This window comes from Lepus europaeus, chromosome 16 (assembly GCF_033115175.1).
Source record: "Lepus europaeus isolate LE1 chromosome 16, mLepTim1.pri, whole genome shotgun sequence".
NCBI classification, from domain to species: domain Eukaryota; kingdom Metazoa; phylum Chordata; class Mammalia; order Lagomorpha; family Leporidae; genus Lepus; species Lepus europaeus.
Window position 1 is genome coordinate 89,538,505 of NC_084842.1, and position 18,677 is coordinate 89,557,181.

General features: G+C 68.8%; 1 protein-coding gene across 1 annotated transcript; it reads left to right on the top strand.

The window, feature by feature from the left end:
• Window positions 1-10,290: 10,290 nt before the first annotated feature.
• LRPAP1 (LDL receptor related protein associated protein 1) lies at window positions 10,291-18,368 on the top strand. Its single transcript, XM_062213457.1, has 8 exons — window positions 10,291-10,542; window positions 13,106-13,250; window positions 13,893-14,017; window positions 15,745-15,865; window positions 16,236-16,394; window positions 16,843-16,925; window positions 17,538-17,714; window positions 18,104-18,368. Exons 1-8 carry the CDS (start codon window positions 10,327-10,329, stop codon window positions 18,164-18,166), a joined length of 1,089 nt encoding a protein of 362 aa, XP_062069441.1. The 5' UTR covers window positions 10,291-10,326; the 3' UTR covers window positions 18,167-18,368.
• Window positions 18,369-18,677: the final 309 nt, after the last annotated feature.

Here is an 18,677-nt window from a genome sequence, read left to right on the forward strand (position 1 = left end):
CTCCCCGCGTCCAGGGGGCGCCCAGCCCTGGGGCAGCGCGCGTGGCTCACTCAGACTCCTCACTGTGGAGAGAAAACCTCAGGGCGCGCCGGAAGACAAAGCAGGGAGCAATGGGGCCGTGGGGTTTGCAGGGCAACCGGGGCTCAGGGCCCCTCCTCCACCCACCGACAGCTCCAGCCCCTGCGCCCGAACGCCTACCTGGCTCCCAGAGGGCTGCATGGCAGGGCTCCCCGAGAGCTCAGTGCTGGCAGGGGGTGGGGGCGGGGCTGTCTCTGGAACGGCCTCTGCTGGCCGCCGTGGGGGTGTCCTGGTGTCTTCAGCCCCAGCACGAGGTCAACATCCACCTCAGCTTTTCTGTCCCCAGCACCCAGCCTGGCCTGGCCTGGGAAGGGCACAGCGCACTGCAAGGCGGGGTGGGCGGACAGACAGACAGGCGGACGGACGGAGGGGCGGAGGCCGCTGGCCGTGGGCAGGAGTCACACTTTCCGAGGTGAGCGCCTCTCCAAGGGCTGGGCTCAGCTCGGACACAGCGGCTGCCTTGGCGAAGGAGGCCCCGGGACAGTCTGATTCCGGAAGGTTCCGGCAGCCTCTGGCAGCACCAAGCGCCCACCGAGGGCTCCGAGGAGGCTGCCAGTCCAAGGCCTTGGGCTGCAGACCACGTGGCAGCCACGGCCCAGCTCTGACGGGCAGGAGGGGCCAGGGGAGTGAGGAGGCGGGCGCGGGGCAGCCGCTCCAGGAGAGCCAGGCTCACGCACGCCCAGGGAAGCCAGGTGGGACAGTCCCATGCTGAGGAGACAGAGCCGACGGTTCCACAGCCGGCCACAGAGGCAGGTGCAGGGCGAGCCTGACCCACGTCCACGATGCCCGAGTCCACGACGTCCGAGTCACAGCACCCCCTGGAGGGAGGGGGCCCAGCGGATCTGGGGCGGGGACCTGGCTTGGACCTTGAGAGTGGGGTCAGACTAGGAGGAGACGTCAGCTTGGCCCGCGGCGAGCGGTGCCCGACAAGGAGCAGCCGGCAGAGCTCCGGAGCAGGTGACCTTGGCCTCCCTCCAGCCCCGCCCCCTCAGGCCCCCGTGGAAGCGCACGCATCAGCACGTGAAGTGCACGCGTCAACATGCTCCCGTGACCAGGAAGGCCGGGCTCTGGGGAGAAGCTGTCCGTCTGACCCAGGCCGAGCCCGGCCACCGCGCCCGGTAATGGGAAGGTGCTGAGAGCCCGGCTCCCCGGTCGGCGGGAGACAAAGGCGCCTTTCAGCCCAGCCGAGGCCGCGGTGGAGAAGCAAAGCCCCCGCCCCGGGAGCACCCAGACCGGGCCAGCAGCAGGCTGGGTTCCAAATCCACCTGAGAAACTTTATAAACACACAGCAAACAAAACTGTGGTCATTGTAACAGAATGCGGGCGGGGCCGGCGTTGGGACACACCCCCCTCGCTTCTGAAGCTGATAACTTATTTATTTGAAAGGCAGAGTGACAGGGAAGCCGAGAGAGACAGAGAGAGAGAGAGAGAGAGAGAGAGAGAGAGAGAGATATCTTCCATCTGCTGGTTCCCTCCCTCCCCAGATGGCTGCAATGGCCAGGGCTGGGCCAGGCTGGGGCCAGGAGCCGGGAGCTTCCTCTGGGTCTGGCCAAGCACTTGGGCCTTCCCAGGCACATTAGCAGGTAGCTGGGCCACAAGCAGAGCAGCCGGGACTCGAACCAGCGCTCTGATACGCCATGTAGGAGTCCCCAGTGGCAGCTCAGCCCACTGTGCCCCAAGCCCCGCCCCGGCCTCCTTCTGATGCACCTGGGAGGCAGCTGGGGACGGCTCAAGCACCTGCCACTCACGTGCGAGACCCAGATGGAGCTCTGGCCCCTGGCTTCAGACCGCCCCAGCCCCGGCCGTCGCAGCCCCTTGGGGGTGAACCAGTGGATGGAAGTCCTCTCTCTCTCTCTCTCTCCCTCTCTGTCTTCCAAGCAGATGAAAATAAGTAATCATTTATTTAAAGGGAAGCTAGGAAGCATTTAGAAGATAACACGGAAGTACAGGTGCGTGATGGGGGAGCCGGGAAGGATGTGGTGAGAAAGACACAAAACGCGAATGAGCCCGAGGGTTTCAAGGAACCGTCAGCAGTGGCACACAGGCCGCAGGGCGGGGAACTGGAAGCCGACAGAGCACTGGCATCTGGACCACGCAGAGGCTCAGCAGATGCCGGGAAAGGCAGGAACCTGCCCGGGGCTCCAGGCGCACCTGTGCTCAGCTGCGGGGAGCCTGGTTTGGGACCACAGCCGTCAGAACCGTTGCAAACAAACCCTTCCAGAGGGAGCTCTTAGGACAGGACCGGCAGCCACTGCAGCCGCCAGTCACGCCCACGCGCTGCCCACGGCGTGCACTGAGCTGCCGGTGACTCTGGAAGTGCAAACCACGTGGCCCAGCACCGCGCTCCTCGGCAAGCAGCCAGAGGAGACGGGCCCCAGTGCATCGCCCACCGGCGCCAGAGACCAGCAACAGCCGGATGCCTGTCCCCGGGGCATGGACTCCTCGGGGGGCAGGGCTGGGGTGTGGGGATGTGACCGGGGAGAGGCCCCTGGGCAGGCTGTCCCCTGAGGGCCCGGTGCAGAAGCAGTCCAAGGCGACCCCATCAGGTAAACGCCCATGTCGGGGGCGGGGGGTGGGCCCTGGACCCCCGCTGGAATCCTGCCCCATGGCTGCCCAGGAGGAAGGGGGTCTGGCATCATCTGTGCCCCATCTCCCCTCTGCATCTTTGCGTCTCACCCCAAACTGGGAAGCCGCCTTTGAGACACAGGACACTGGAGCCACTTCCGGGCTGGGGCGCCCTCAGCCCCAGGCGGGGCTCCATCTGCACCCCCGCTCCCGCCCATCGCCAACTGCCGCCCACTCACGTGCCCTGCTGTGGGCAGCTGTGTCCCCAGCCTCTGCAGGGGACCAGGGACAGCCTCCAGGCAGCCTCACAGGGGACCACAGGCCTCGCACCCCTGCTCCGGGGCCCGTGAGACCCCAGGTGAGCGATTGTCTGCACAGCTCAAGCCCCCTTGCCCAGAACGGGAGCCCCAAGGGCACTCAGGACCGGTGTCTGCTGACCGCTCCAGGGACCTGGATGCCACGGGAGCAGCCACGAGGGGCAGGACGCAAGCGGGAGAGCCACTGCAGTACGCCCGGCCTGACCCCAGCCACGTGACGTCCCCTCCCCAAGCCTCAATTTCCTTATCTGTGGAATGGCGGGGGTTCCTCCTCCCATGATGCTCCCTGGCAGGTTACTCAGCGACAGCTGCTGCCCCAGGCAGCTCAGAAGAGGGGCCTGTGGCGCCCACCGGGGCCTCGCACCTGCTGTGACAGAGCCCTGGTCCAAGAAGCGGGCGTGGGAAGGGGCTGCTTACCCAGCCGGCCCGGCACGAGTTTCCAAGGGACGCTCCATCCCCCGCCTGCCCCGGCCACACCAGCTCTGCGGGAGGCTGCCACGGAGGTCGAGGGGCGCTCAGAGCGTCAACTTGTCCAGCAGTGCCGTCGGTAACTGCTGTTCCTGTCAGGCTCCAACCTGCCGGAGCCGCCTGGCACAGGGACTCCATGGGAGCTCATCACAGACAAGTACGTGCCTGTGTGGGTGCCGGAGCCGAGCGCGGGGCCCGGGACCCAGGGAGGGGCTCCCCGGCTCTGCCTGCACGGGAGGCCCTGGGGACGGCCCTGGGGACGGCCCGATGAGGGGGGAGACAGAGGCTCTGGCAGCAGAGGGCACTGGCTGCCGCCCCACACCCTGGGCGGAGGCTCCAGACCGCCCTTCTGCTTCCTAAGCACCACAGAAGCACGGTGGGGGGAGGGGGCTGCCCAGCCCGGGAGGCCCGGAGCCAGACAGAGGCGGGTCAGCAGCTGCCTCCTGCCCCAGCCTCCCCCAGGAGCAGCTGGTCCTGTCTGCTCTGTCCCGGGCCAGCTCTGGATCTGAGGGGGTACCAGATGCTTCTCCGCCCGTTGTCACCACGGGCTTGGTGGCACTTTTTGTTTGAGAAGGGGCAGCACAGGAAGAGACTGGGGACAAGGGAGGCATCTTGCCTTCCCCACCCACCCCCCACCCACTCATAAATCCGTCATTCCATCCATTCATCACATACAAATCCATCCACCCATCCATCTATCCGTCACCTACTCATTTGTCCATCCATACACCCACCCCCCTAATCCGCCCATCCATCTACCACTCACCCACACGTCCATTTACAAATCCATCCATCCACTCGCCCACCTGCTAACCTGTCCATCCACCTACCCACCCACCCAGCAATCCAACCACGTGCCCACCCATCCATGCGTCTGCCTACAAAGCATCCGTCCAGCCACCACGCCTCCATTCATCCGTCCATCTGTGCACCCAGCCATTCATCCAGCCACCCCCACATCCACACACCCATCTGCTCCTTCCACAGTCTGAGCCCACGTCTGCGTCGGACAATGAGAAAGAGACGCAGGAAACACAGTCGCCGCTCTCGGAGAGAGTGCAGTCCGGAGAAAGAAGACGCGGGCAGAAGCAGCAGGTGGACCTCGGATGTCTGTGCGCCACTTCCCGCGCAGACAAGTGGGAGGTGGGCGGCCTTGGCCCAGGGAGGAGAGACAGGGAATTGGCAGCCACTGCCCAGTGTTTGACGCCCTCCTTAACCACCGGGAGGGGAGGGGAGGGACGAGAAGGGAGGGCGTGGCCCGAGGGACCCCACCGTGAGTCCCAGCAGCTGAAGCATCACCGAGGCCCCGCCCGGGGAGGGCTGGGGAGCCAGGAGGAGGGGATGAGGCGCTGGTGCTGGGAACGGCTCTTATTCCGTGCAGCTGGAGGCCAAGGCCATCAAAGCCGAGCCGGCCGAGGTTTCAGACGGACGTGCCCTGGGCACTGCCGGCACCGGGGATGGTTCTGTCTTCTGAGAACACGGGGAGAGGCCCCGAGCCGCATGCGAAGGTCTGGAGGCCTGGGGGTGTCCGCAGCGGTTGGCCGTGAGTGCCGGGGCACCTGGGCACTCTGAGGAAGGGACTGTGTGGAGCTGACGAGACAGGGGTCCCGGGACTGGACCCCGGCTTCTGGAGGGAGGAGGAGCTCAGTCCTCGGGTCCACAGGGGCAGAGAGGGCCCGGCTCTGCCCAGAGACCCCCTTTCTCCAGCTGAGGGCGCTCTGGCTCCACGGATGTTCCTGGGGTCCTGTTGGAGGCGGGGGCCGTGGAGGCAGGGGTGCCTGGCAGAGCACAGGGGACGCTCTGGGTGCCCACGCAGGTACACTTCCCCAGCCACTTACAACTGCCCCGGGGAGAAACCGCTGCCTAACCCCAGGCCGTGTGGTCCCCCACAACCCAGTGGCTGGGGGAGGCAGGGCACAAACAGGCTGCGGCCCCCAGGCCCCCATGCGGGGCTTCGCACTCCTGAGCTTCCTGGACTCAAACATCCTGCTTAGCTCTTCCCACCCCCTGCAGAAATGCCCACCTCGGGCGCCGACAGGCAGGAGAGCCGGGGGCCGGGCCGCTGGGGCTGTGCCGGTCCAAGCCGCCGGCTGTGCTCCTCGTGCCCCCCCCCCCAAGCCTCCGGTGTCCTCACTGTCCTCTTCCCGCCGCCATCCCCGGCCAGCGCAGCCGTCTGTCCCTGCTCCCCGGGTGGCCCCGGTACCCGTGGCTCCTCCTCCTCCCGCCCCTCCTGCTAAGCATGCATGTTTGGCCAAGGCTCCCAGGAGACTCCACAGGGGGCCCGCAGGGGCGCCCCTGTACAGGGCTCGGCGCTGCAGCCTCCGCCGGGTGCCCACCTGGTCACCCCTCCCTGCCTTACCCGGTGACAGCAACAATCCTCACTCCAGAGCCAAGGCCAGAGCTGTCACGTGCTGGAAGTCAACACCAGCCGGTCTCCACCCGTCCAGAACAATCAGTGACAGTGACGTGTGCTTGTGAAAGCCAGCCGGTGGCCAGGGGCAGCCCCACGCCACCAAGACAGGCTCAGGTCAGGCTGAGCGCCCTTCGACCCCTGAACTCGTACGGAGAGGTCGCCCCCCACCCCGGGCGGGCAGTTTGTTGGACTCAGACCACTCCTGGCTTCAGGGGGCGGGCGGTCCGGCTTCCGCGTGGCCTCCCCTCCGGAGGTCCTCTGTGCTCTGCTCGCACACCCTGGCCCTTGGGCCCCGCGTGGACTGGGCACTGGGGGGCGCTGTGGAGCAGAAGCACTCCGTTGGGAGCTGGGCTGGGCTCTGGTCCGACTGAGTGGATTCTTGCGCTGTTTTAGAAACACCTAACACACAGAGGAGTGTAGAAGGGGTGTTCTGCTCCATTTTTTTTTAAGATTTATTTTATTTATTTGAAAGACAGAGTTACAGAGAGAGGTAGAGGCAGAGAGAGAGGTCTTCCATCCGCTATTTCACTCCCCAGATGGCCGCAACGGCTGGAGCTGGGCTGATCCGAAGCCAGGAGCCAGGAGCTTCTTCCCGGTCTCCCACAGGGGTCCAGGGGCCCAAGCACGTGGGCCATCTTCCACTGCTTTCCCAGGCCACAGCAGAGAGCTGGATTGGAAGAGGAGCAGCTGGGACTAGAACCAGCACCCATATGGGATGCCGGTGCTTCAGGCCAGGGCTCTAACCCACTGCACCACAGCGCCGGCCCCTCTGCTCCGTTTTTAAAAATATTTATTTATTTGAAAGAGAGAGAGAGAGAGTGAGTTATCGTCCAACTACTGGGTTCACTGCCAAGTGGCCGCATCGGCCCCGGGCTGGGCCAGGCCAAAGCCAGGAGCCTGGAGCTCCGTCCCAGCTCCTCCACTCCTGCTCCAGCTCCTGGCCGATGCACCGGCTCCAGAGCTTGGGCCCCTGCTGCCCACAGGGGAGACCCGGATGGAGCTCCTGGCTCCTGGCTTCAGCTTGACCCAGCTCTGGCTGTTGTGGCCGTTTGTGGGCGTGAACCAGCACATGAAATCTCTCTCTCTCCCTCTCTCTCTCTCCCTCTCTCAAGTAGATAAAAACAATGCTAGTGGTCACAGAGGGGAGGGCGGTGGCCAGAGCCAGTCTCCTGGGTTCCTTCCCTCCGCTCAGTCTAGAAGTGAAAAGCCGGGAAGCCCTTTGCACAGAGGCGAAGCGCTTATCTGACAGCAAAGCGCCCGAGAGGAGCCGGGCGGGACGCTCGGGGCTCTGACGGCCACCTCTGGGGGTGCCCGTCAGATGGGGGTTCGCATGCTGTGTGCTGATTGGCTTAAGCTCAAGGAGGTAGCAGGGGTCTCCTGGAGCCGGCCCAACTCTCCCCAGGGGCTCGGCCCCCTCCCCACCTGCGCTGGGAGAAAGGTTGCCCCCCAGGGTGACTTAGAGCCGCAAGGTCGCACGTGCAGCACCAAAGCTGTCAGCGGGGAGAGGCCGGCGGGACCGGAGCTCCAGCCACAGCCGGCAGCCTGCTCGGGAGGGGCCGCGGACCCCCAGCCCCACCGGGCGGCCTCAAACAGGACTTCAAAGCTTGGAACCTCATCTCGCCCCCAGGTTCTGACACCTCAGCCCAGGGGGTCTCGGTGTGGTTCCGTGGCTCCCGTGGTGAGAACCACCTTGCGTGGTGGGGGGGTCCTGAGTCAGGCGGTCTGTTCGCTGCTCCCTTTCTCTCTCCCTCCCTCCGAAACCCCCCTCAGCCCACTATCCGGCTTCTGAATGGGAAGTCCCACTTGCGCTCTCTCCTGCTCAGCACCCGGGGCTGGGCTGCTGAGCGGCCATCTCAGGCTCCGTCCCACGGGTCCTCGCTCTGTCTCACCGTGGCGTTGGTTTCCGGTAGCTTTCTGCTCTCTGAATTACGTATTTTCTTACATAACGTGTATTATACATTCCTCAGTAATCATGTGTGCACTCCTGGACCTAAAGGCGCCGCCTGTCTTCTGAGGATAAAATGACCGTTTCCCCCTTTTCCTTGCATAGTTTCCTCATAGATGTCCTTTTTTTTTTTTTGGCTTTTGGGTTTTTTAAAGATTTTATTTATTATATGAAAGGCAGAGTTACAGAGAGGGAGAGGCGGAGAGAGAGAGAGAGAGAGAGAGAGAGGGAGGTCTTCCATCTGCTGGTTTGTTCCCCAAAAGGCCACAACAGCCAGGGATGGCCCAATCCAAAGCCAGGAGCCAGGAGCTGCTTCCAGGTCTCCCACGTAAGTGCAGGGGCCCAAGGACTTCGGCCATCCTCCACTGCTTTCCCAGGCCACAGCAGAGAGCTGGATCGGAAGTGGAGCAGCCAAGACTCAAACCAGTGCCCACATGGGATGCTGGCCCTGCAGGTGGCGGCTTTACCTGCTATGCCACAGCGCCATCCCCAAGAGAGATCTTTCATCCCCTGGTTCACTTCCCAGATGGCTGTAACAGCCAGAACTTGGACAAAGCCGGGAGCCAGGAGCTTCCTCCGGGTCTCCCACATGGGTGCAGGGGCCCAAGCACCTGGGCCATCTTCTACTGCTTTCCCAGGCCACAGCAGAGAGCTGGATCGGAAGTGGAGCAGCCCGGACTCGAACTGGTGCCCATATGGGATGCCGGCACTGCAGGCAGTGGCAGCTTAACCGACTGTGCCACAGCGCCAAACCCTTAAGATTTGTTTATTTGAAAGGCAGGGTGACGGGGAGGGGGAGGAGAATTTTCCACGTGTGTGTCAGTCCTCAAATTCAAATGCCCACACCGGGCAGGGCTAGGCCTGGTCAAAGCCATTCAGTCCTCTGATGTGGGTGGCAGAAGCCACATGACCGGGCCATCACCAGCTGCCTGCCGGGGCACATCGGCCCCGAGCTGGACCGCAGGCGGAGCGGCCAGCACTGTCCCAGCCACGTGGATACGGACGTGGGCACCACGGCACCACAGCACCTGCTGCCCCAGGCTCTCCTGCCATTGTCCCATCTACACCATCCCCAGAGGTCCCGGAGAATTCTGGGAATCTTGGTGGACGGCTGGGGGGAGGGGGGGGAGAAGCACGGTGTGGCCCCAGCGCCACCCCCCTCAGCCCTGCAGTCCCAGCAGCTGTCCCACACCGGGGGTGTGGCCCTGTGACCGGCCCTCCCCCCAGCCTGTGGGAGGGGACCTGAGCTTGGGTTGAAGCCGGGACCGCCTGGTGCCCAGGTCACCACCCCCAGCGAGGCTGCGCAGATCAGGACCCCGGCCCTGCAGACTGGAGCAAGAGAGAAGACACACCTCCGCGCGGGAGACCTGGAGGAAGCTCCTGGCTCCTGGCTCCTGGCTCGGGTCGGCGCAGCTCCGGCCGTTGCGGCCACTTGGGGAGTGAACCATCGGATGGAAGACCTCTCCCTCTCTCTCTCTGTCTCTACCTCTGTCTATGTAACTCTTTCAAATAAATAAATAAATAAACCTTTAAAAAACACACACCCCCCTCCTTAGGCCCTCAGACTGAGCTGGCCAGCGCCTGGGCTGCGGGCGCCGCATGTGGACAGCCGGACAGCTGGGCGGGGGCTTCCCGCGGGCCTGGCCCTCTGGCCGGGAATAACCAAAGAACTGGACGAGGTAGGGGAGAGGCCGGCCCTCGAGGCGCTGGACACAGGCGGCGGACAGTGAGGCCCACGACCAGGGGCTCCACACCGCCCGGCAGCGACACCGGTGCGGCTACAAACAACCACGGGGCACGGTGAGTCCTGGGAGGCAGGGGCCCCGCTCGAGCGGCTGGAGTCCCGTGGGCCGCGTGGGCCACCTGCCTCTGGCCTCAGCCCAGCCTCGTGTGGGCCTCTGGGGAGCCAACCAGCCGATGGCCGATCTCCCTCCCTCTCTCTGGGTGTCCCTCAAATGCACAAACACCGCCAGGCTCGGGCGGACGCAGGTGCGCCCGTGGTCAGTCGAGAAAGAACCGAAAGTTCAGAGGGGACCCCGCGGCACCCCAAGTCCAGCCTCCTGCCACGGCCCGGCAGACAAACCACGAACAACGCAATGCCAAGTGCCACCGCGCGGCCCGCGCCAGCCCCACGAGCCCAGCGAGGCAGGCGCACACCGCACCTCGGGCCCCGGCCCACGCCCACCCCGACGCCGAGCGCCCCGAGCCCCCGCAGGACACGGACGCCGCAGCGGGGATCCCCAGAACTGCGCATGCTCCTCGCGTCCGGGGAGGCGGTCCGGGCGCCGCAGTTGCCTAGGAAACGCCCACGTGCCTCCGCGCGCGGTCTCACGGGACACCACCCGGTGGGCGGGCCGGGGGCGGGGCCTGGCAGCCCGGGGGCGGGGCCTCGCGCACGCCGCCGCACGCAGCGTCCCGGGCGCCGAGGAAGGTGGAGCTGCCGCGGCGGGGCGGGGCCTGGCGGGCCCGGTGGGCGGGCCCGGTGGGCGGAGCCTGGAGGCCCCGGAGGGCGAGCGCGGGGTCCCGGGCCGCAGAGGAAGATGGCGCCGCTGAGGGTCTGCGCCGGCCCGCGAGTTCTCCCGCGGCTGCTGCCGCTGCTGCCGCTGCTGCTGCTGGCGCTCGGGCCGCGGCCCGCGGGGAGCCACGGCGGGAAGTACTCGCGGGAGAAGAACGAGCCGCAGCCCGCGGCGCCGCGCGAGCCGGGGCCCGAGTTCCGCATGGAGAAGCTGAACCAGCTGTGGGAGAAGGCCCGGCGGGTGAGGGGCGGGCGGCGGGGTCCCCGGGGCGGGTGAGGGGCGGGGGCGGGGTCCCCGGGGCGGGTGAGGGGCCGGGGCAGGCGGCGGGGTCCCCGGGGGCAGGGCGCTGGGCGGGTGAGGGGTGCGGGGTGCTCCTGCAGAGGCGCCTGTGCGGACCCCCGGGCCGGTCACCCCCCCACAGGCCTCGGACGCCCACAAGCCCGGCCTGACCTCAGCTGCCCGGGGAGGGGTCCCGGGAGGGGGCGGAGGGCCTGGGTGCGGAGGCCCAGGCTGGAGACCCCGAGGTGTGAGCTGCCCCCGGGCCCTGCCTGCCTCCCCTCCGGCGCTGTCCCAAGGCCCCCGCCCACCTTGTGCCCCGGCGAGGAGGAGGAGGAGCGGGGTTGGGTGCAGAGACCCAGGGTGAGGCAGGGGCAGGCCGGGTAGGGGTGGGGGGAGACCAGCGACCCTGCGGCCACTGCTCAGGTGGAGGCCCGGGTGGAAAGGGCAGGCCAAGGGCAGCCCCGGGGAGGGGGGAGGGCGGGGTGTTTGCGAGCCGGAGCCCCCTGCCGCTATTTCCAAAACCCCGGGAGAGTGGACCCTGTGGGTCCTCACATTCCTGAGATAGGGAGTCAATCATTCGCAGAGCGAGTTTTGGAGGAGGGAGGACCTTGGCCCCAGGCGGCGGTGGGGGAGGGGCTGCTGGGCAGCTGACCAGGGCTTGGCCTCTCTGGACGGGTCGCGGCAGGTTCCCCAGCGGGAGGATTTCCTGGCGCTCCAAGCCCACCCACCCCCTGCCGGTCCAGGGCGCCCGGCTGCCTCACTGACCTGCCCTGAGTCTCCGCCGGCATCGCTGTGGCTGCGGCCGGCGGGGCTGTGCGGGCCGGGGCCGGGACCTGCGTGCCCTGTCGGGCCCCTTCCAGCCCTCAGCAGCCTCCTCGCCAGTCGTTTTGCCGAGCAAACGTGGGATTGTTCCAGGGGGGCTGCGCCCGCCGTCTTCCCCCCCAGGCGGGGAGGGGGCTGTGTCCCAGCTGCGCCCTGTGGGCGAGCCCCCAGCCCTGGCTCCCGTGGTCGCCCAAGTCTTCCAGGCACATTGCTGAACACGGGGCAGGGGTTTGAGCACGGCCCCCTCGCCGCTCTGCCCGGGCTCTTCCTGGGGCCTCACAGCGAGGAGCTGTGGCACTGCCGCCGCAGGTGCCACCGTGGGGCTGAGGCCACACCTGTGACATCCGTGTGTCACCTCGCTCCAGCCCGGGCTCCTGCCACGCCTGTGACATCCACGTGTCACCTCGCTCCAGCCCGGGCTCCTGCCACGCCTGTGACATCCACGTGTCACCACGCTCCAGCCCGGGCTGGGGTGACACGCGAGTGTCACGGGCGTGGCAGAAGCCCAGGCTGGGGTGGGGTGACACACGGATGTCACAAGCATCCGAGCGGTGGCAGCAGGAGCCCAGCTGGTTGGGAGCTGTCAGGGTCTCACGGCCCCGTGCAGGCCTGGCGGCGCTCTCCTGCTCTGGCGTTGCTGTGTGCTGGTTAGGGCGCTGTCGCGGGGAGGGTCCCGAGCAGGTGCGCGCGGAGCTGCTGCAGGGTCTCCCATCGCCTGACTGGGAACCGGGGAGCGGGAGTGGAAGGATGGACGCCTGCCGGGACCCCAGGTGCCGCCTGCCTCCGTGTGTCCCGTGTCCTTCTTCTCTGAGGTTCCACCGGCCTGCCGTGGCCTTCACCCTCCCCAGGGGCCCCTCAGAGCCTGGGGCAGGTGGACAGGACGGCGGTGCTGGGGTGAGACCGCCAGGGGGACAGGACATGACGGCGGTGCTGGGGTGAGACTGCCAGGGGGACAGGACATGATGGCGGTGCTGGGGTGAGACCGCCAGGGGGACAGGACATGACGGCGGTGCTGGGGTGAGACCGCCAGGGGGACAGGACAGGACGGCGGTGCTGGGGTGAGACCGCCAGGCGCAGGGGGCTGTGGCTGCCCCGGCCAGCAGATGAGCTGAGGGGCCTCTCGCGCTGCCCCGGTCACCTGCGCAGCACCTGGAGGCCATCGCGGAGCCCGCGGGCCGTCACCAGCCCTCCCGGCCAGTCTCCAGGCCCTGCCTGCCCTATGCCGGGTGCGGCGCTGCTTGGCCGGTGCCATCCGTGTCCCGGCAGGGGAGGCAGAGGCTGGGTGGAGACCTGCGGCTCCAGCTTCGTGTTCTGGCCTGGATTTCTGGGGGCATTGAGAAAGCAGCAGATTGTTGGAAAGTTCCAGAATCCGCCCCAGGGGGGCTGTGGGTGGTGCTCAGCTGGGAAGGGCAGGTGTAAGCCACGGGCGGCATGGGGTCCTGGGGCCGGCGCGGCCGCTCCCTCCACCCGGGGGCCCCATTCGGGGCCCCTGCACCCACGTGGGAGACCAGCTGGCATTCCTGGCTGCGGCTGGCCACGTGGGCACTTGGGGAGTGAGCCACAGCCTTTCAGGCAGTTGTAAACCGAGTTCGCAGGGGCGACCGCACAGGGAGTGACCCTGTGGCCGCTGCCCTGCTCAGCCCAGTCCCGGCCGTGCCCCCGCGCCTGCCGCTTGTCACCGGCCTCTGCTCTCCGTTGGCAGCTCTCCCTGTCGCCCGTGAAGCTGGCCGAGTTCCACGCTGACCTCAAGATACAAGAAAGGGATGAACTCAACTGGAAGAAGCTGAAGGTCGAAGGCTTGGACGAGGACGGGGAGAAGGAGGCGAGGCTGGCGCACAACCTGAACGGTACCTGCTGGTGCCCCGGGGACCCCGCGGCCCTCAGCCAGGACACGGCCGTCAGTGCGCACCCTCGGCCCGAGAGCCCGGGGCACCTGGACACCCAGGGGACGCAGGGGTGTCCCCAGCCTGTGGGGTTCAGGGGCAGTGCCGAGCACCGCAGGCAGGGGGGCGACTGTTCTCCCAGACCCCTCCCTCGGCAGGCCAGGCGCCCGCCCCAGGCGGCTCTGTCCGCAGCGCCCAGGGAGTGGCGTGGGCCGGCTGCTTTCCTCATCTGTGCCCTGGGGACGCTGTCCCGGCCCTGCTCCCTGCCCTCGCCCGCGAGCTGGGCACGGCGCTCGTGAACCCAGAGAAACACTCCCCGGGGTGGGGACGGAGAGACAGCCGGGAGGGCCCGGGCAGCGCAGCCCAGAGGCCACGCTTCCGCCCTTGCAGCCTCCGTGCTGAGCCTGGGCTTTGAGGAGGGGGCGCGAGGAGGACCCAGGGGGAACGGCTTCCCAGCCTCCTGACTCAGAAGGACTCGGCAGGCTGGGGGACTTGGGGCCTCGGGTCTGTTCAGGGCTTCCTCCCCACCACATCCTGGTGGCCCCTGGGAAGGAGGCAGCGTGCCGGGGGCTGTGGCCGATGGACACACCCTGCCCTGCCCTGCAGTCATCCTGGCCAGGTACGGGCTGGACGGCAGGCGGGACGCCCAGGCGGTGCGCAGCAACGCCGTGGAGGACGGCGCCCCGGACGAGGGGCTGGACGACCCCCAGCTGGAGAAGCTGTGGCACAAGGTACCCTCCCTCCGCCCTCCTGCTGGGCTCGCCTGCCGCTGTGGCCCTGCCTGGCGTCTTGTGCACCTGCCCCATGCAGGTGTGGGAAGGGGTGGAGCCATCCTGTGCCAGCTCTTTTCTGGGGGAGGGGGCAGCCCCAGTGGTGCCCTGCGGGGGCTGGCGGAGCTGGGTCCCCCACAGTGGCCATTCACTTGCCTCAGTCTCCCCTTTGTGCCAGCCCCTCTTCTAGAATCTGGCTGGGGGGGGGGGCACCCACCATTCTGTGAACGGGAATTGTCTCTGCTGGTGAAGTGGTGTTGTTGGGAGCCGGGGAGTCAGGGAGCTGGGGAGTCGGGGAGCTGGGGAGTCGGGGAGTCAGGGAGCTGGGGGGCCGGGAGTCGGGGAGCTGGGGGGCCAGGGAGCCGGGGAGCTGGGGAGTCGGGGAGCTGGGGAGCTAGGAGGCCGGGAGTCGGGGAGCTGGGGGGCCAGGGAGCTGGGAGCCGGGGAGTCAGGGAGTCGGGGAGCTGGGGGGCCGGGAGTCGGGGAGCTGGGGAGTCAGGGAGCTGGGAGCCGGGGAGTCAGGGAGTCGGGGAGCTGGGGGGCCGGGAGTCTGGGAGCTGGGGGGCCGGGAGTCAGGGAGCTGGGGAGTCAGGGAGCTGGGGGACCAGGAGTCAGGGAGCTGGGGGGCCAGAGAGTCGGGGAGCTGGGGGGCCGGGAGTCGGGGAGCTGGGGGGCTGGGAGTCGGGGAGCTGGGGGGCCGGGAATCGGGGAGTCAGGGAGCTGGGGGGCCGGGGAGTCGGGAGTCAGGGAGCGGGGAGTCGGGGAGCTTGGGGGCCAGGAGTCGGGGAGCTGGGGGGCCTGGAGTCGGGGAGCTGGGGGGCCGGGAGTCTGGGAGCTGGGGGGCCGGGAGTCGGGGAGCTGGGGGGCCGGGAGTCGGGGAGCTGGGGAGTCAGGGAGCTGGGGGACCGGGAGTCAGGGAGCTGGGGGGCCAGAGAGTCGGGGAGCTGGGGGGCCGGGAGTCGGGGAGCTGGCGGGCCGGGGAGTCGGGGAGCTGGGGGGCCGGGGACCTGGGGGGCCGGGGAGTCGGGGAGTCAGGGAGCTGGGGGGCCGGGAGTCAGGGAGTCAGGGAGCTGGGGGGCCGGGGAGCTGGGGGCCGGGAGTTGGGGGGCTGGGAGGCCGGGAGTCGGGGAGCTGGGGGGCCGGGAGTCGGGGAGTCAGGGAGCTGGGGGGCTGGGAGTCGGGGAGTCAGGGAGCTGGGGGGCCGGGGAGCTGGGGGCCAGGAGCTGGGGGGCTGGGAGGCCCGGAGTCGGGGAGCTGGGGGACCGGGAGTCGGGGAGCTGGGGGGCCGGGGAGTTGGGGAGCTGGGGAGTCAGGGAGCTGCGGAGTCGGGAGCCGGGAGTCGGAGCCCCCTTGGTCTGGAGGGACGGAGCAGTGGAGGGGTTGGGAGTGGGAGGGCCCCGGCTGCGGTCCTGCCTCTGCCGGCTGTTACCGCACAGCCTGGGAGGCCAGCGGGGGATGCTGAGGGGGCAGCTGCGGCCACTGCCCCGCCCTCAAGTCCTCCCGCTGCTCAGCTCCGCCCCCATCCCCCCCCCCCCCCCCCGTCGAGCCTGGACACACCCGGGAGGAAGGAGCTTGCGGCGGCCCCTTCTCCCCACACCTGACGCTGTCTCCCTGCCGCGCCCACCGCTAGGGCAGGGCCCTGGCCAAGCCTGGGCGAGGCACTGACTGCAGGTGCGGCCCCCTCCCAGGCCAAGACCTCGGGGAAGTTCTCCCGTGAGGAGCTGGACAGGCTGTGGCGGGAGTTCCTGCACCACAAACACAAAGTCCAGGAGTACAACATGCTGCTGGGCACGCTGAGCCGGGCCGAAGGTGCGGGGCGGGGCTGGAGGGCGGGTGGAGGGGCGGGGCCCGGGCGGAGGGGCGGGGCCGAAGAGGAGGAGCCCGGGTGGAGGGGCGTGATTGAAGGGGCGGGGCCCGGGTGGAGGGGCGGGGCTGAAGAGGAGGAGCCCGGGTGGAGGGGAGGAGCCCGGTGGAGGGGCGTGATTGAAGGGGCGGGGCCGAAGAGGAGGAGCCGGGATGAAGGGGCGGAGCCTGGGTGGAGGGGCGGGGCTGAAGAGGAGGAGCCCGGGTGGAGGGGAGGAGCCCAGGTGGAGGGGCGGGGCTGTGGCGGGGCGGAGCCCGCCGAAGGCCAGGACCCGCACGGCCTGGGGGCGCCCCTCATGGCCGCTTCCCCGCGCAGAGCTCCAGGAGAACGTCATCAGCGCCGCGGACATGAGCCAGGCGCAGGGCGAGGCGCTGCAGAGCAGGCACCGCGAGCTGAAAGACGGCATGCGCAGCATCAGCCAGGGCCTGGAGCGGCTGCGCAGGGTCAGCCTCCAGGGCTACGGCGCCGAGGCCGGTGAGCTTGGTGCTCGGGCGATGGGCGGGGAGGGGAGGGCGGGGAGACCCTGGCTGGCTCGGAGCCCGCCGCCCACGGCCTCGCACCGAGCGGGCGGGCAGCGCAGCCTGGGTCTGGCTCGCGTCTGCCCCTGCGGTCGGGGAGCTCGGTGTGTGCTGGGCCAGCTGCCCCTGCAGGATCGGACGGCCACCCTCGGGGGCTCCCGCAGAGGCGGCCCCCTGGCTGGCACTGCTGGTCCACGGCGGGAGGCCCAGGCCCTCGGCTCTCACTCGCTCTAGGAGCCCGGTCCCAGGAGCGCACTTCCGGCAGGGTGTGCACAGTGGGCCCTGGGCCCCTCCATGGAGCCCCCACAGGCCCTGCCTGTCACCTGTCCCACCCCGCATACCTGTGGTCACCGTCCCCCGGGCACTGGCTGTGTGGCCACCCAGGCGCTTGTGCTCCTGTGCAGAGTTCGAGGAGCCCCGGGTGATGGACCTGTGGGACCTGGCGCAGTCCGCCAACCTCACCCAGAAGGAGCTGGAGTCGCTGCGGGTGAGGCCATGGGGCGGGGCGGGAGGGCTGGCTCGGGTGGGGCCCCGGACGCCACGCCAGGAGTCGGGGGCTGGTACCCAGGCCCCTGGGCTGCGGACCTGCTGGTCCACATGGAGCTGCGCCCCGGGAGGGGGGGGGTCAGGGTCACTGGAAGGGGCCCGGGCAGCTCAGCGGCGCCCCCTGCTGCAGGAGGAGCTCAAGCACTAGGGGGCCAGGAGTCGGGGTCAGGGTCGCAGGCAGGGCCCGGGTAGCTCAGCGGCGCCCCCTGCTGGAGGAGCTCAAGCACTAGGGGGCCAGGAGTCGGGGTCAGGGTCGCAGGCAGGGGCCGGGCAGCTCAGCGGCGCCCCCTGCTGCAGGAGGAGCTCAAGCACTAGGGGGCCAGGAGTCGGGGTCAGGGTCGCAGGCAGGGCCCGGGTAGCTCAGCGGTGCCCCCTGCTGCAGGAGGAGCTCAAGCACTAGGGGGCCAGGAGTCGGGGTCAGGGTCGCAGGCAGGGGCCGGGCAGCTCAGCGGCGCCCCCTGCTGCAGGAGGAGCTCAAGCACTAGGGGGCCAGGAGTCAGGGTCAGGGTCGCAGGCAGGGGCCCGGGCAGCTCAGCGGCGCCCCCTGCTGCAGGAGGAGCTCAAGCACTTCGAAGCCCGGGTGGAGAAGCACAGCCACTACCAGCAGCAGCTGCAGCTGGCGCAGGAGAAGCTGCAGCACGCGGAGCGCCTGGGCGACGAGGCACACGTGCGCCGGAGCCAGGAGAGGCACGCGCTGCTGCAGGAGAGGACCAAGGAGCTGGGCTACAAGGTGGGCGCGGTGGGCCCTGCCGGGTGCTGGGGAGGGGCCCTGTCCCGACCCCGCCCCGGGCATTGAGGTGATGGGGAGGGGGCCGTGTCCCGCCCTCACCCCGGGCACTTCGGTGATGGGGAGGGGGCCTCTCCGGGATCCCTCTGGTTGTGCTGGAGTGGGAGGGAGGGCACCTGGCTGCCTGCCAGCTGTGGCCTTGGCGGCTCAGAAGCAGCTGGGGACGGGTGGGGGGGGGGGCTGCTTTGGGCTCTGAACTGAGGACAGAGGCAGGGAGCTGGCGGTGGGTGGGCACCTGCACCTGCGGGAGCAGAGGGTCCAGGCTGCGGGGTGGGCGTGGTCCGGGTGCCGGGTGGCGGGGATGTGTGCTCATGACGGCCGCACCCCGGCAGGTGAAGAAGCACTTGCAGGACCTGTCGGGCAGGATCTCGCGAGCTCGGCACAACGAGCTCTGAGGGCGGCGGCGGCCGGTCCCCGGCAGGCACTCGCCGCGGTGCCCCCGGAGGATGCACCTCGCACCCGATCCCCTGGACAGTGGCTTCCTCCCGCGCCCCCGAGAGGACCTTCCCGGGCACCGGACAGTGTGTGTGTGAGATGTCTCTGCCCCTGGAGACGCCGGGTACAGCAGCCTAGAAATACACCAGCGCCTGGACCTCAGCGCCTGGTCTGCCTGGTCTCTGGCCGCCGCGCCACGGGTTCCGTGAGGCAGATCGCGGCCGGGCTTGGGGTGCCTCCGCCGGGCCCTGGAGGAGGGGCTTCCTGGTGGGCTGGCACAGCTCCCGGTGCGGCGCTGGTTAGAGGCCGCACCCCAGCTCCAGCGTGCGTCTGCCACAGCCGCAGGTGCAGCAGGCCGGAGCTGGCGGCACCCAGCACACCACGCCGGGCCTCCGCGTGGTACCTCCTTCACGGTGGCCCGTGGCCAAGCACGGCTCTGGTGGGCCACACAGTCCGGGGTGCAGGTGCGAG

Coding starts and splice junctions, on each gene's coding strand:
- LRPAP1 (XM_062213457.1), top strand. CDS start 10,327: ATGGCGCCGCTGAGGGTCTGCGCCGGCCCGCGAGTTCTCCCGCGGCTG. Junction 13,251..13,892: donor GCTGGCGCACAACCTGAACG/GTACCTGCTGGT, acceptor CCTGCCCTGCAG/TCATCCTGGCCAGGTACGGG. Junction 17,715..18,103: donor CCAAGGAGCTGGGCTACAAG/GTGGGCGCGGTG, acceptor GCACCCCGGCAG/GTGAAGAAGCACTTGCAGGA.